This window comes from Urocampus carinirostris, chromosome 19 (genome assembly GCF_059441175.1).
Source record: "Urocampus carinirostris isolate Australia breed hairy pipefish chromosome 19, RoL_Ucar_1.0, whole genome shotgun sequence".
Classification (NCBI taxonomy): Eukaryota; Metazoa; Chordata; class Actinopteri; order Syngnathiformes; family Syngnathidae; genus Urocampus; species Urocampus carinirostris.
Window position 1 is genome coordinate 29,299,219 of NC_142367.1, and position 15,532 is coordinate 29,314,750.

Below are 15,532 nucleotides of genomic sequence, written 5' to 3' on the forward strand. Positions count from 1 at the left end.
CCAGCCATCTTCCAGCAGTGGGCAGGGGACACCCTCAACTGGTCTCAGGGCACACAGGGACAGACAATTCATTCGCTCTTTCACACCTAGGGACAATATGGACCGGCCAATTCACCTGAAATGCATGGGTTTTTTTGGAACGTGGGAGGAAACCCACGCAGGCGCGGGGAGAACATGTAAACTCCACACATGAGGTTCGATCTCATGACCTCAGAACTGTGCCGCTAACCGCTGCGCCGCCGTGCTGCCCGAGAAATATCTTCGATCACCTATTTTGTTTCATAGAGCTGTCACTGAGAAAAAATAATACATCAAATAAAGTCAACACGTTGTCAGAATTTTGCTCTTTTGATTATAATTTAAAAAAATAAATAAAACGTTGGGACATTTGGAGTGTCATTTGAATTCCTTTTTTTCTAGAAAGACAAAATAAAAGATTCTAAAAGCGTTTAAAATAAAGTCCAAATGACTGATGAAAATGAATCACCTGCACCTCCTCACCGCACTGCAAAAAATCAGTCAAATCAATCAAACGATAGAAACTGAATTCATTTGTCACGATTACCGATGCGGGGCACCCGCGTCTGCTCCGTTGGCGCCGACAGCCGAGGACGCCGATTGGCCGCTTCCTCTTTTTTAAAGCCCCGCCTTCGTCGGATCGTCTGTGAACCTACGCTACACGCTAGGCAAACATTTGTGACTCCTGACTCTATCCTGCCCGATACCCGTTGCCGACCTCTTTTGTGGACCCGTTTATGTTTTTGCTCCGCCGTCCCGGCCGTCGACCTGTTCTTCCCCGCTCTCGACACTGCCCGGTCTGACCCGGAAGTGCCACTTCCGCGTTCCAGCTATCTGCTAACCGTGACCGGCGATCATCGGATCGTGAATGCGAGTCCTTTTCTCCTTCTAAATAAAGCTGAGTAAAACGAATGCAATTGGGTCCCGTCTCCGTTTCTGCTTCGTGACATCGTTATCATGAAATGAAATGATCTGCATTTCTCTAGCGCTTTTCAAGTCCATGACTTCCCAAAGCGCTTTACATTGTGCTCCACATTTTCCCAATAGCGGCCTTGCAGCCATTCAAGGCGCTAACCTGCTTATTGGGGGCATCAGGGGTTCAGTGTCTTACCCAAAGACACTTCGACATGTTACACGCACGAGCCGGGATTCGAACTGGGATCCCTTGATCCCGAGACGAGCGCTCTACCTCCTGAGCTACTGCCGCCCCTTAAATCATTATTTTCTATTAAAATTCGTTAGCCGTGGTGAGCGCAAATGATTCCAAGAAAAACCTTTATAAAGGCAGCATGATAAGTTCAAGCTTTACACATTTTGAAAACGTTTTTAAAGGGACAGTGTGTAATGTTTAGTGCCTCCTAGTGGTTAAAAAAAACCTTTCAGTAAAAAGAACCAATTTTGATTTGAATATTGGGAAAAAAATGTTGATGCACAATCATAGGTGGAGAAATTTCTATTTGAAAGAAAAAGACAAGAAATATAGGCTTCATGACAATGTGTTTTTACTTATTATTCAAATCAGTATTGGTGCTTCAATAAATCACGCTTTTAAACCATGAGGATGTCACGGTTGCCACGGCGGCCAATAAGCCCCGCCCGTGTGGCGCCAGCTCATTAACAGATTGGATTTCCGTCTTTTTAAGCTCAGTGCGCTCTCTCTTTGTCAGTCCGTCAACGAACCTCTGCCCCGCGAGACGTGGGTTCGGACTCGGTCCCGTTTTCCTGTTGATATTTCCAATCCGGTATTGTTCCCATTTATTTTTGTTTGATATTGGTTTTCTGTTTCGTCCCTTTCTATTTTTGTCCTGTTTATTATGCTCTCCAGTTTTTGTTCCGGTCTCGTTCTGTTTATTTTCGATATCCCGTTTCATTATCGATCCCGTCTGTCTGTCCTGTCCGGTATCGACTCCGTCCGTCCGATATCGACTCGGGCAAGTGGAATCGATCTCGTCGGTCTCTGGCGTCCTGTCTTTCCACGCCAGACTGCTGGCTAATGTGCACGACTCCCCATTTCCCCTAAAATAAAAGGCTTGTGTGAGAACGTCACGCGTTTGGGTCCTGATCCGGTTCTGGTTCATGACAGAGGAGGTGCTAAATTTCACCACCACATAAAACATACAAATATCAATACATATACGTAGATTGGAGAAAATAAGTGAATCCTAAAAACAGCATACAATCCATGTTTTATTTTTCTGCGATGCGATTTGTGGTCAAAAAGGAGCCAAGAGACTCTCTGGCTTTTTGAAGTGAGCATTCCAAACCTTCATGAGACGGATGCGCTAAACTCAACCGTCAAGCGCTTCAAGCATTTGTCGGGTCGCCTCGTAGGCAATGTTGCTAACTACGGGCATAACGGGCTCAAGCACCCCCAAATTCCACAAAAGCGTCCCCAAAAACAAAAAGATAAGGAAACACCACTGTCTTGAAACGGTCCGGTCCGTTCTATTCCTATTCTGCGGATGTGTCACAAACCAGAGCAGGAAACAGGAAAGAGAACCCAATCGCGTAACGATACTCGCAGTTTATCGGGGAGAAGAGGAACGAGCGCACGCTCGATCCGTGGATCGTCGGTCGCGGAAGTAGATCGATCGCAACGAGGAAGTGGTCAAAATCAAACGGGTCGGGTCGAGAACAAAACAGGAGCAAAACACGGGCAAAAAACGGAGATTCGTAGGGCTTGACAAAACAAGAGCAAAAACACAGGCAAAACGGGGATTCACAGGGCTTGGCCAAACAAGAGCAATAACACTGGCAAAAACGGGGATTCGCAGGGCTTGTCGTGTCAAAACAGAGTTTGGCAGACGCTCCGACAAAAGGCGACTCACAGACAGCGTTTAAGTAGTCGGGGAGTAATCTGTCAACGCGTTTCAGCCGGTGTTCATGGGCGGGGCCAATTGGGCGCCGTGGCAACCGTGACAGGATGCTCTGGGCGTATCTCTGTAAATGTCACAGTTGCCACGGCGCGCAATTGGCCCCGCCCACGGACACCGGCTGAGACGCATTGACCGATTGCTCCTCGGCAGTACTTAAATGCGCTCCTTTGAGCTGTTAGTTGTCTGAGCGTTTGCGAAACTTCTGTGATACTTCTGTGAAATTTCTGCAAGACTCCCTTTAAACTCTGTATGAAATACCTAGTTCTGTGATTTTGCCTGCGTTTGATCCCATTTTATTTTCGGCCTGATCCGTTTGTTTTTGACAACTTTTCTTTTTTTTAGGATTTGAGTCCACTTCCGCGACCATGGATCCCCGGATCGAGCGTGCGCGCGTTCCTCCTCTCCCCAATAAATTGTGAGCACGTTACGCTATTGGGTTCTCAATCCCGTTTCCCGCCCCGCTTCGTGACAGTGAAAGTATGTTAAAGGACAATTTTGCCACTTTATACCGTGACTTTGTTATCACGGACAGATGTTCGTCCTCGTTGAAGCTCCGTCGAATCCCGAACCCGAAATGGCCCGCGGCGCTAACATTTCACGAGGCGCCATAAAACAAAAAAATAAAAAAAACCAGACGGCGCCGTTCCAGTCGGAACAGTCCGACCCGGGGTCGGGGTCCGCTGTCGGACAGGCGGCTCGTTACGTCTGGCTTTCACGCTAGGCCGGGGGAACGGATAAGGAGAAAAGAAGAGAAGGGTTTTCTGCCCGATTTTGAGCCGTCGCGTCGGTTCCGGCGTGTTGAGTCTCGCGCTCGCTAGCGAGGACGGCGCGTACGCGCAGATGGGCGCAAGGACGCACGTGAAATAGACACCTGCTCCTCACTAAATCTCATATAGCTCCCGTTTGCCCAAACCGGCCGTGTCCAGAGACTCTTTCTTTTTCGCGGTGCTCGAAAAAAAGTGCCATTACCACCCCGCCGCTCTAGGGTGTGACAAGGGGGTTAGCCGACCCTCCGCTTCAACCAAGGGTGTCCAACTCATTTGAATTCGGGGGCCACACCATTGAACAAACATTCTGTCGGGGGCCGAACTAGTAGATTGGAGAGAAAGAAAAAGAGACAAAGAAATAAGAGAAAGAGGGAGGGAGAAGGAGAGAGGGAGGGACAACGAAAGAAAGAGAGAGAGAGGGAGAGAGCGTGAGAAACAAAAGATAAAAAGTTGTGAGAGAGGGGGAAAAGAAAGGGAGAGGAAGAAAGGAATCCAAAGAGAAATAAAGAAGACAGAAGGAGAGAAAAGAGAAAAGAAAGCGTGAAGGGTGGGAAGAGAAAAAGGGAAAAGGAAAAAAGGAAGTTAGAGCAAAAGAGGTTAAAAGACACAGAGAGTGAAAGAGACAAAGAGCAACAAAGAAAGAGAGACACAGAGAGTGAAAGAGACAGACAGAGTGGGAGAAAAGGGGTGGAAAAGAAAGAGAGAGAGAGAAATAAATACAAGTAGAGTGTCTTTGTGAGAGGCACCTGGCTTTGGCAACATCAAGTGGACATATTTCAACCCGCAGCTTGTTTTTCTCGAGTGTTGTCTGGCGGGCCGGATCCCATCCCTTAGCGGGCCTGAGGTGGCCCGCGGGCCGCCTTTTTGACACCTGTGACTTGAACTATGAAAACAATACTCACCAGCGATGAGAAGACAGGCAGAGAGAAGCGGAGATAAAGACAAAACATGACAGAAGGATCCGTTCCGTGTCTTCGCTGCGCCTAAAAATGTTGACGGCGGAGAGATTCTTTGTTCGGACCCAAACGCGGACGCACGAGAAGCATTGACCGTTTTATTTTGGAGGGAAAGGAAAAACACAGACAAGAAGCACAGCCCGAAAAACTCGGGCCTAAAGGAATAACGGAAGTCTATATGTCGCGATGGGGCTTCGAAGCGTGTGTCGAGTCAGAGCGGGCGTGACAAATGAAGCCCCGCTTGAACCGTATATCCGTGACGTAGCGTCGCCTCAAACGATTGGGAACTACAAAGTGATGGGAACCGGGCTTGTGGGGGGAACGGAATACATGTAACAACGTTATCCCATTTGAAATGAAAATGATGATCTGCATTTCTATAGCGCTTTTCAAGTCAATGACTTCCCAAAGCGCTTTACAATGTGCTCCACATTTCCCAATAGCGGCCTTGCAGCCATGTAAGGCGCTAACCTGCTTATTGGGGGTATTAGGGGTTCAGTGTCTTACCCAAGGACACTTCAACATGTAACACGGACGAGCCGGGATTCAAAGATGAGCACTCTACCTCCTGAGCTACTGCCGCCCCATACAGTATTTCATTTGAATATAAAAAAATGTAAGTGGATTTTGTCACAAATACCCCAAAAATGTCATTAACTTATAGGTTTGTTCAAATAAGGATGACTTTACAGGGTTACAATTGGATTCAAAACTAAATTGAAATATACATCACGACCAATGTTCCCTCTAAGCTGCGCGCGTGCGCAATCGCGCACTGCCTGCACATTCTCGGCGCACAAGAAAATCCAGCCGGCTCACAAAAATCGGGGCTCCGAATTGCTAATTAAGAAGTGACTCAAGTCAAAGTTACAGTGCATGAAGGTCAAAATACACGGCTTCCCCTGACGCTGTGTTCTAAACGCGCTATTTTGAAGTCGAGTCGAAGTAGAACGAAGTTGAGTAAAGTCAGTAGAGTTTTTCGAGAACCGGCTTCTTCGGCTCGGCTCGCTCAAAGGAACCGGCTCTTTCGGGTCCTAAACGGCTCTTCGGGTTGTTTTTCCTTCTTTCATCACAACATGACCAAATATGATGTAAAATGATGCACAAAATGACTTAAAGTAAGGGGAGGAAAAAGAACAAAAAATAAAAAAAAACACCAAAATGAAAAAGTAGTGAAAAGCTGAGAAAAAAAACAAAAGGAAGAAAAAAAAGAAGCCATGCCTCGGGGGTAAGTATAACGAGTTCCCGCTCGCGAGGACACGGCCGGCACAAAGAAAAAAGAAGAGAAAATCGTTCGTCGCCGTACCAGCTGCACAGATGGCGACTCGTAAAAAGCCTTCGGGCCCAAAGAAGGAAAAGAAAAAAAGGAAAGTTGAGAAAAAAAGTCGAAAAGGGATGCTGAACTTCTTCAATTTAGCCACACGCGCACACACTCAATTGGGTAATATTTTATTGACTCATTAATCTTCAAAACTATTTTTTTTTTCCCATAATAAATTTCCACTTTGAATGTTCCTCAAAGAACCGTAACAATAAAAATCAACGCAAGATACCGTAGAAAAAGTGTACGCGTGTAGAAAATCATAGCATGGGCCGTGGGAACAACCTACGGCGGAGAAGAAAGCGGGAACATGAAGCGGGAGAAAAAAAAAGGGAAAAAGAAAGAACGAAGACGACAGGTCGGTCCGACCTGGTCCGACCTGGTCGGTCTCACGCGTGGGTTATTTTGTTCCGCCGGCATGCATCGCGTGGAAGAACTGGAACCCTGATAAGGACGGGAATCTACTCCAGGAACCCTGACTTACAATTTGGGACATTTTCCTTTTGCTTGCAGACAAAAAGGTGGACTTCACCGGGGTGCCGGTTGTCCTCACGTTCTCTTTCTTGCGCGCTATCGAAGGAAAACGTGGACGGATGCCGTGGCGCCCGATCGGCCCTGCTCGTGTGGCGCCAACTGCAGCTTATTGACGGATCGGCTCCCTGTCAGTATTTAAACTCTGTCCTGTCAGTCCCCTTTGGTCAGTGTGTCCGCAGATCCCTTTTTTGCCTGTCCTGTGTTTTTGCTCCTGTTTTCCCCAGCTACGATCCGTTTGAAGCTAGACCGCGTCTGCTCTCCCGTCCCGAACGACGACCCGTTTCGATCTCGACCTCGTCCGCTCTCCCGTTCCGAACGACGATCCGTTTTTTGATCTCCACCACGTCGACTCTCCTCTCCCGGCTTTCGACTTTTTTCCGTTCCCGACACCGCCGTCGCTCGCCACGAAAAACCCACTTCTGCGTCTGCCCAACCTACTCCCTGCGACCGGCGATCTCTGGATCGTGTGTGCGCTCTTTTCCCTTCTTCCCAATAAAACTGTAAGTTATGCAAGTGGGTCCTGTCTCCGTTCTGGTCCTGATGAGGCCATTGTTAAGTATCTTTGTTTTCTTCCAGTTATCCACATGAACGGGCGCCAGCAGATGACCTCTGCTTCGTTTTATATGCTAATTATCAGTACAAAGTAGCATTTTTCTAATTCAGTAACTGTGATTGTTTAGCAAACAAACAATTTTCTTATTTTCAATGGACGTTGCGCTTTTTCAATGAAAAAAGCGTGCCGTGGCTCAAAAAACGCTTAGCTAATAAGAGCCCTGGAAGCGGATTAGCTTGCGTGTTAGCCGGTGGCTAGCGCCTTTTGTCGGGAGGTTTGGCACAGTAGAAGACACGAAAATGATGGTACGTGCTAGCACCGTACCTACGTATTTCAATCATTTGGCATCTATGATTAAGCCGGATCGTTTGGGTGTACTCGGCTAGAAAAGTCTTTTTGTAAGTCAAGGTTCACCGTCCGTCACATTCAGGGGTGTCGGGGAAAGGGCCGCACAAAAAACAAAAATGAGGAGAGAGCCTACGGTATCCACCAAGTCTTCTCCGCAGGTACGCCGAGGACATTTTGTCTCTTAAGATGTCCACGCTATAAATCCACAATTTGACGTGCAACGACAAACGAGTCCCCGGAGAGTCACGGCTTCCTCCGACGTCGAGACGTCCTCTTTCGAAGAAAGTCCTCGTCCGCTATGTCGAGTGTGTAGGTAGCGTGTGACGTCTGCCAGGGGGAAGTCCTCCCGCACATTTTTTGTCCAAAACCGTGCGTCCACACCCTGATTTCCCGGCCCCTCGCTCATCCGTTTCTTTCTTTTCGTCTCGGCTCGATGTTTAGAAAGGGGCTCTGATTTTTTCCATGCTTTGGATTTTTGGTCTTTGTGGCGCTCTCGCTCCACGCATCGTCTCCGCCACATCCGCTCTCTCGGCCGTGCGCTTAGTCCATTTAATATTCGACTCAAGGATAAAAACGATCCCGACGGAGCACGAAACGATCGCTGTATTGAGAACCGGGCCATCGTTGAGCATTTCTGAGTATACGGGAGTGAAAAAGGCTAAGGGGGCGAGTTCAAATGGCTGTGGAGGAAATTCAGAATATATTTGTGAATAACACAAAAAAAATCAGTGTCAAATTTTGTTTCACTCGTTCTCAGCTCAAAGTAAGCATTGTAAGTGAATAACGTGATAAGGTCAATAAAAAAGTGTGTTACACCATGGCAGCCACAGTCCCCCCCATTGAATAGACATAGAGTTTGATACATAGCCTTTCCAGCAGCTCCGCGTTATTGAGCTCTCTTTGTGATTTTTTGTTTTAAGCGTTTGCTTCTATCTTCGCTGCTTTTCCATTCTGTTTGACAACGACACTTTGGATGACTTTTTATCCTATTGTTATGGGTTTTAACGCACAAAAGTGCGTTTATTGGAGGAATCGACTCCTTGACCTGAAAAATGATGCGGGGGCCCTAGCGTGGATGCAGAGCCAGAGCCAAGGCTAAGCGGCGTTATTAGTCTTCGATACTGTCCGTAATCATGGTAAATGAACTCTCTACCAAATAAGACCGACGAACTGGCTGTGCTGGTGAAAAACATCAAAGCGTACAGGGAGTGCCGTTTGCTGTGTTTTACGGAAACGTGGCTCACGTCCGGCAGCCCGGACGCTAACGTGGAGCTTAGGCGTTGTTAGGAACAGAGACACAAAAGCCTGCGGGAAGCGGAGAGGAGGCGGACTCACTATCTACGTGAAGACGAGGCGGTGTAACCCTGGGCTCAAAGATTTCCATCGGCTGCTGGGACGTCCAACTTTTGGCCTAGCGTCTGACTTCATCCACTCCGCTGTGGCTAAACTACAACACAGCACCCCGAGGCCATCCGGTTCATCTGTTAATAAACAACAAAAGGATATTGCTGGAAGTGTGAATTTCCCTACGGGGCTGAATAAAGTATCCGTCTATTTAGTCTGCCCTCGGGAGTCCACGAGGGAGCAAACCAGATGCCAATACCACGAGCGAAGCAACTCAGGCCTCTCTGGCTTCCAGACTAAACAGTCAATACGGCCCCATGGACAGAATACGCTGGCGCTGTGACCGAGGACCGTCCCCTTACAATGCTCACTTTGAAGAGAGAAAAAGTCCAACAACATTTGATACCCGTTTCTCATTGAAAATGAGGGTACTCCAATAAATAGGGTAGCGAGTGATTTTCCTACGGATAGATATTTCCTCCCTGATTTCCTTTGAGAACTGGATCTGTTAAACCCGTTTAATATTGTCAACCTCGAGCCAGTTCGTCTATCTGGTGAAATAGACTTCGACATGAAAATCGATCATTTTCACTCCGTTTTCGTGCCAGAAAATTGTAAATGTGCTGCCCGTGTTAAATGTGGGTGACCACAGACCAAAACGCTCGGTGAAAACAGCACTCAGTCCCACCCAATTCCGCAAATCTAGAGTATGAACTCGTTTGAAACTTTGATCGATTACAAATGTATTTACTTCTGCACCGGTGAACCGGTGAACGAGTTCTTTTCCATTTCTTCTAAACCGTCTCCGTGTCCAAAAAGTCCGCTCGGTATCCCGATACAACGTTTTCACTTCCGATACTATGGCGAAACGGCGTCCCTGATTACTGAGACTATACATGCTACTGAAAAGCAGGGCCTGAATTTGATCGCGATTCCAGTTCCTGGAGCGGATTTAGAGTCTTTTTCCCGTCGGGCGAACACAAAAAGCGAATTCCGTCGGACGAAAGGTGGTTTAGATCATGTAGTCTCTGCATGCTACATCCAGAACGGGCTGTTTGTATATAAGCGCCCATGTGGGATACAATCCGCTCGATTCTCACACAGTATTTTGGGGTTGCTGTCTTTTGAGACGGAACCAAAAGTCTGAATATCTGGCTTTTGGTCGGCGACGGGTCTAAGGCGTAGGCCCGCCTCCTTAGTCAAAGTCAACCGGGATAGGCTACCAGGACTTGTCTGAGAACAAGCGGGTTAGGGTATCAAGAAGCCAAAACGGACCATTGACATTTTGAAGCCGGTCATCCCTCGGAACTTTCGTTTCTGGACTTGAGCGCGTTCCAAAGTGACACGGCGGGTGGCGCCGCCGGAACGCTTTGCAGAAAGGTCCGGCACGGCTTTGTACATTTTGTCTCTCCAAACTCCAGTTTGGGTTTGTGCTTGAACGCGCGTGTGCTGTCGAGTCAATGTTCTGTTTTGTTGGGAAGAATATAGCTATTTATGTACACGGAGCCTTCATCTTTTGAATCTATATATAGAGATATATATAGAGATACGAGTAGAAAAGGTTAGACGTAGTACTCCTTGTCCTTGTTCTTCTTGTTCTTGGAAATCTTGGTGATGCCGAGCGGCTTGTCCTTAGCGTTGCCGTTGGGTTGCGTCGCCGAGTTGCTGATGTAGTTGCGGCTCTCGTCCACGTGGTAGGAGCCTTCGTCCCGGTTGCGGTACTTGTACATGGCGTAGAGCAGGATGAGGATGCAGAGGGCCGCCGCCGCCACGATGCCCACCACCATGCCTGTCGTACTGCTGCTCTCGCGCACCACCTCCGACGGGCCCGGGAAGACTTTCACCTCCGGCAAGGGCGGCCGCGCTGTTCGACGGAAACACATTGCCCCATTAAAAGCGCCTTTTTCCGAAGGAGGGTGGCCGAGACACAAAATAACACTTGGCGTTCCTGCTCGGAGCCTTCGCGTGTGGTCCTTTCTCAAGGTTTTTTAGTGTCCTCGTGAGGAGCTTTTCAGTTTTGGCTTTTAGATCAGGGGACGGCATTAGGGTGCCCTTTTTGTGATGAAGGGCCAAACAAAAAAACAGGACCTGAATCGACTTCATATTTAGTGCCTCCTAGTGGTACAAAAAAACTCTCATGGAGTAAAAAAAAACAACATTGATTTGAATAATTGGCAAAAATACATCAAGATTTATAGATAAAAAATCAAATTGTATTTCTTTTACATTGTGGAATCCCTACCTAGAATTTGCTGCCATATTTTTCTATCATCTACGCTGTGCTCTCAGCACAAATTTTGGTTTGCATGAGTAAATAGAGCTCCATCTCGTGCTCAATCAAACATTACACACTGGGTCTCCAAAGGTGGAGAGACGTAAGGCTGCAATGATCACTTTGTGCCACGCGATGGCAGTGCAGAACAACACGTTATTTGCGTGCAAGTACATTTCTCTTTTTGGGGTTTGGTTGGAGTTTGACTTCTATAGAAGCTGGCCCTTTTTTATTTTCAACATTTCTGTGCTCCACTGACAAATACAAATAAATACAAAAAACGTGCGGGTACGAGCATAAACTCAGTCTCCAGCACTCCTCCTAAACTCCCATTCCCCCGACCTCATTTGTTCTACCCTGAACAGGTCTAGAAAAAAATATGATCACATAGGCGCAGTAGAAAATAAAGCATGAGGGCTCTCATTGGGCGTCGTTAGCCTATACCCAAGGTGAGTCTTAGTCAATGATTTCTATATAACTCGCTGTCAAAATTGTGAATTCTGTATGTTATTTGTTTCGGTTTGTTCTCACCAGATCTACAATTGTAGTCTGTTGGAAAATTCAGAAGGTGAAATCTGACGTACGCTGAACTTTTGCCAAGGTAGGAACAGAAGTCATTCAGGTATCGAGGACTTACTACATTTATGGGGTTCCCCCAGGATTTTTCCATTTCAATGTAAGACTTTAAGACCTTTTGAAGACCACAGCCAATGAAATTTAAGACCGCACCTATTCTGGTAAACGCTTATGAAATAATGCAAAAGAATCTATCAGAACAACTAAGAATGATTGTTAAAAGACAGGGACAAGTTCCATACTTTTGTTAGTTTACCGCTACTTATGATTCAGCTCACGCAGATAAAACCGGGGAAAATGAAGAGAATCGGGGTTGTCAAATTGAAGACATTTTCAAGTTTGGAAGAGCCCGCCGGAACCCCCAAGATAAGATCGGTTTTATAATCTATGGCTTTGTTACGTAAAGGTTCTGGATTTGATGGCAGAGTCACAGAAACAAGGTCTGCTCCCCAACGTGATTATGTGGCGAGAGCGCTGCACAGCTACAGAATGCACGGCGTGCCGGCGCATAAAAGGCAAAATCATTTGCGTGCAAATCCTCTCGGGGCTGACAACGGCAGCGCAGAAGAGAACAGAAAGGAAGTGGGAAAGTCAGGAAAGCACAAAAAAAGGATGAAGGATGCGGAAGGTGTTAAGTAACCGCCTCGCTTGTGAATGGTTGATGGCGGCTCCGGAAAAGAAGAAAAAACAGAGGAAAGGACGTGCGTGAGGAAAAACGGGGCTCACCTGAGCTGGGATCGCAGGGGTCGATATCCTCGTCGTCGCTCGGGCACTCGGCCGAAGCCACCAAAATGTCATCGGCCGACTGGAGATACAAGAAAAGGCGTCAACTTTTGTGAGAAAGACGGCTTTACGATACACACCATTTCTTTGTTTCGGTACGGGGGCGGAAATGGGCAGTGGATGTCGTACTGGCGGTAGTCATAAGCTATCTTCTAATAATTTGGGTGTCCGCAGACGCTCGTCAGACACTGTCCCCACAGAGGGAGCACTTCTGACCCCATGGGAACTCCGTCGCTTTTTACAAATTCGTCTCTTTCGACTCGGCTTGCAAAAAAAATAGACGGCTCTTTCGACGACCAAATGTCTCTTTGGATTGTTTTTCTTGAAAAAATCCCCCCAAAACTAAGAGGTAAAAACAAAAGAAAAAATCAAAGGAAGAAAAAAAGGGATTAAAAAGAGTAGAAAGCTAGGGGGGGAAATACTAAAACAAAATATAAAAAAGAACAAAACCGGAAAAAGGAAAAAAAAATGTTTTTGGGGGCTATCCCTTTGATCAGTATACAATGTAATATTACACAACATTAAACTATACAATATCAAGCACAAAATCATGGAATAGTGTTTAAAAAAATCGAGTATTCTAATAAATTATACTAGCATTTATTAATTTGAACTCATTTAAATTCATACCAGAAAACTTGAAAGTGAAACAAGTGAAATCCTTGCATAACGCAACAAAATGTCAAATAAAAAGATTGACTTTTCACTGCAATAGCGAATAAACTACAAAATACAAGAATAAACCATAGCCATTTTGAAAAAGCTCATAGAGAAACATATCCCTCAAGAACAATGGAAACAAAAACAAAAGATTTACACATCCAAGTAAAAGAGACAGTACAAAACAATTGTAAGCTTTTAAAAAGTCAACAAAATAAAAGTCAACAAGAGAGATTATTTACAGATTTTTGTTTCGTTTCATTCTTTTGGATAAACACAGCACCCCGAGGCCATCCTGTTAATCTGTTCATAAACAACAAAAGGATACTGCTGGAAGTATGAATTTCCCTATGGGGATGAGTAACGTATCTATCTATCTCTCATCCATATCCATATTTTTGTTTTTGAGACGTTGTAGCCTACTTGACTTTGACGAACAGATTCAATCGAAGCGATTTCGTGATTCGACGCAGGTATCGGCAATCCTATTTAGATTTGGCCTCGTGGAATTGAACTCCCCAGGACGAGGTCCCAAACATCTGCTATGCAGGTAGACTCCTTCCATAGCTGACACTGCTATAGGTGCGTATTTAATGATGTGAGTGTGAAGCACATTGTAAAGCGCAACAGGAGCTCTTCAGTGACTGGAAAAGCGCTATAGAGATGCAGAGCATTTACCGTATACCAAAACTTTGGTGAGTCACATTGACTTTGTGATTTTCAACATTTGAAAAGTGCTTTTTGTATTTCCTTGCGTTGACTCTTTTGAATGAATGAAAACTTGATTTCCAACATTCAAATAAAAACTCAACAAAATAATATGACATGATGTGTTCGAAAAGGGGCAGCACGGCGGCGCAGTGGTTAGCGCGTGTGCGGCACAGCTCTGAGGTCGTGGGAACCTCCTGCGCGGGTTCAAATCCAGCTCCCGGCCTTACCGAGCGGAGTTTGTATGTTCTCCCCGTGCTTGCGTGGGTTTCCTCCGGGCACTCCGTTTTCCTCCCACGTTCCAAAAACATGCATTTCAGGTGAATTGGCCGGTCCAAATTGTCCCTAGGTGGGAATGAGCGAATGAGTTGTCTGTCCCCGTGTGCCCTGCGATTGGCTGGCAACCAGTTCAGGGTGTCCCCTGCCCACTGCCTGGAGATGGCTGGGATGGGCTCCAGCCCTCCCGCGACCCTAATGAGGATAAGCAGTACAGCTAATGAGATGAGATGTTGGAAAAGGGGTAGTTCGAAGCAAATACCCCTTCATCTTCCCTGTTAAATACACCAATGATCATAACAACAATAGTAATAGTATTAATAATAAGAGTTATGACATAACAATAGCAACAATAACACAAAGTTAACTAGACGCACTATTCCCAATCTCTGGTATCACTCATACCCCATTTTCTTCATCTCTGTGTTCCGCCAGGAATGTTTTTTTGGATTTAAATTTGAACACAGGAATCCTTGGACATTGTTTGATCTCGTCTTGTAATTGTTCCCTTAAGTTATAATTTCCCTCTTTCCGTATGAATAATTGATGGATGTTTTCCGGCATTATGTTTTTGTTGAGCTGACGTAGCAGTTGTGCAGTGAAACATTTGACTAAATCATCCAATTTGAATCATTTGGACCGCAGAAATAAAATAGGAGTATGATCTGGATATCCTACCCTGGGTATGGTTCTAATGACACGTCCTGACCTGAGTGAAATATATGCAAAAAAGTCCGGAAGGGGGCAAATACTTTTTCACAGCGGCGTACGTTGTGGTTTCTTATTTTTAATTCTCGGTGGATGAGATTTGTTTTTGCTAGAAAGGCCAAAACAAACAATGCGGCTTCCATCGTGGAGGCCCGCCACTCACTGTCTTCTACCGCTTTCATCCATGCTGCAATGCATCACAATCCAATTTGAACGTAGCAGCGGCGGGAGCGCGCGCACTCTCGTTCACACTCCGGCACTCCATCTCACGCTACGGCTATCGCTAGCACGCCCGTCGCGGCCATTTTGCGCCTCTCCTCGGCTTTTTGTTTATCATTTATTCATACGTTCGGTTTTGCGGCCCGGAGGTCTCGTCGCCACGGCAACAGGAAGAACCGACGAGGAGGGGTTTCGGATCGATGAGGCTTAAAGTGGGACGCGGAAAAATCAAAGCCGTATTTGTCCGCTCGTTTGAAAAACATCAAAAATACCGGCGGGGTAACAATAGTACCTTGGCGGAAGCATTCACACATTTTTCGTTGCAAATCCATTTTGGACTTTTATTTGGTGTCAAATGAGAACATTTAGGCCACTGGGGGCATTGCATGTTGAGGACTTTAACTTATCTGCTCTCCTCAGGATTTGTCAATTCTTTACAAATTGCTTGAGTTTTATCAGACATGTGGTGGAATTTAAAGGAACAGCGTGTATTATTACACTACTATTCATATACTGCTTGGATTCCTTAAGCAGATGGGCCGTAAGAGCATTGTTTCCTGTGGTGTCTATTGGGCAACTACAGCCTGGTGGCACCCATCCCTCTCCAGGCCAG

At 46.2% G+C, this 15,532-nt stretch overlaps 1 protein-coding gene across 10 annotated transcripts in view; it reads right to left on the reverse strand.

The window, feature by feature from the left end:
- Positions 1 to 6,049: 6,049 nt before the first annotated feature.
- The window catches only part of LOC148347944 (neurexin-1a-like), a 99,257-nt gene continuing 89,774 nt past the window's right edge, over positions 6,050 to 15,532 (reverse strand). For all 10 annotated transcript variants that reach the window (XM_088323490.1, XM_088323486.1, XM_088323482.1 and 7 more), the window contains 2 exons: positions 12,292 to 12,370; positions 6,050 to 10,581 (listed from right to left, as the gene is read on the reverse strand). In XM_088323490.1, the coding sequence (XP_088179616.1) occupies positions 10,280 to 10,581; positions 12,292 to 12,370 (381 nt within the window). In that variant the 3' untranslated portion in view covers positions 6,050 to 10,279. The remainder of the gene's footprint in view (positions 10,582 to 12,291; positions 12,371 to 15,532) is intronic.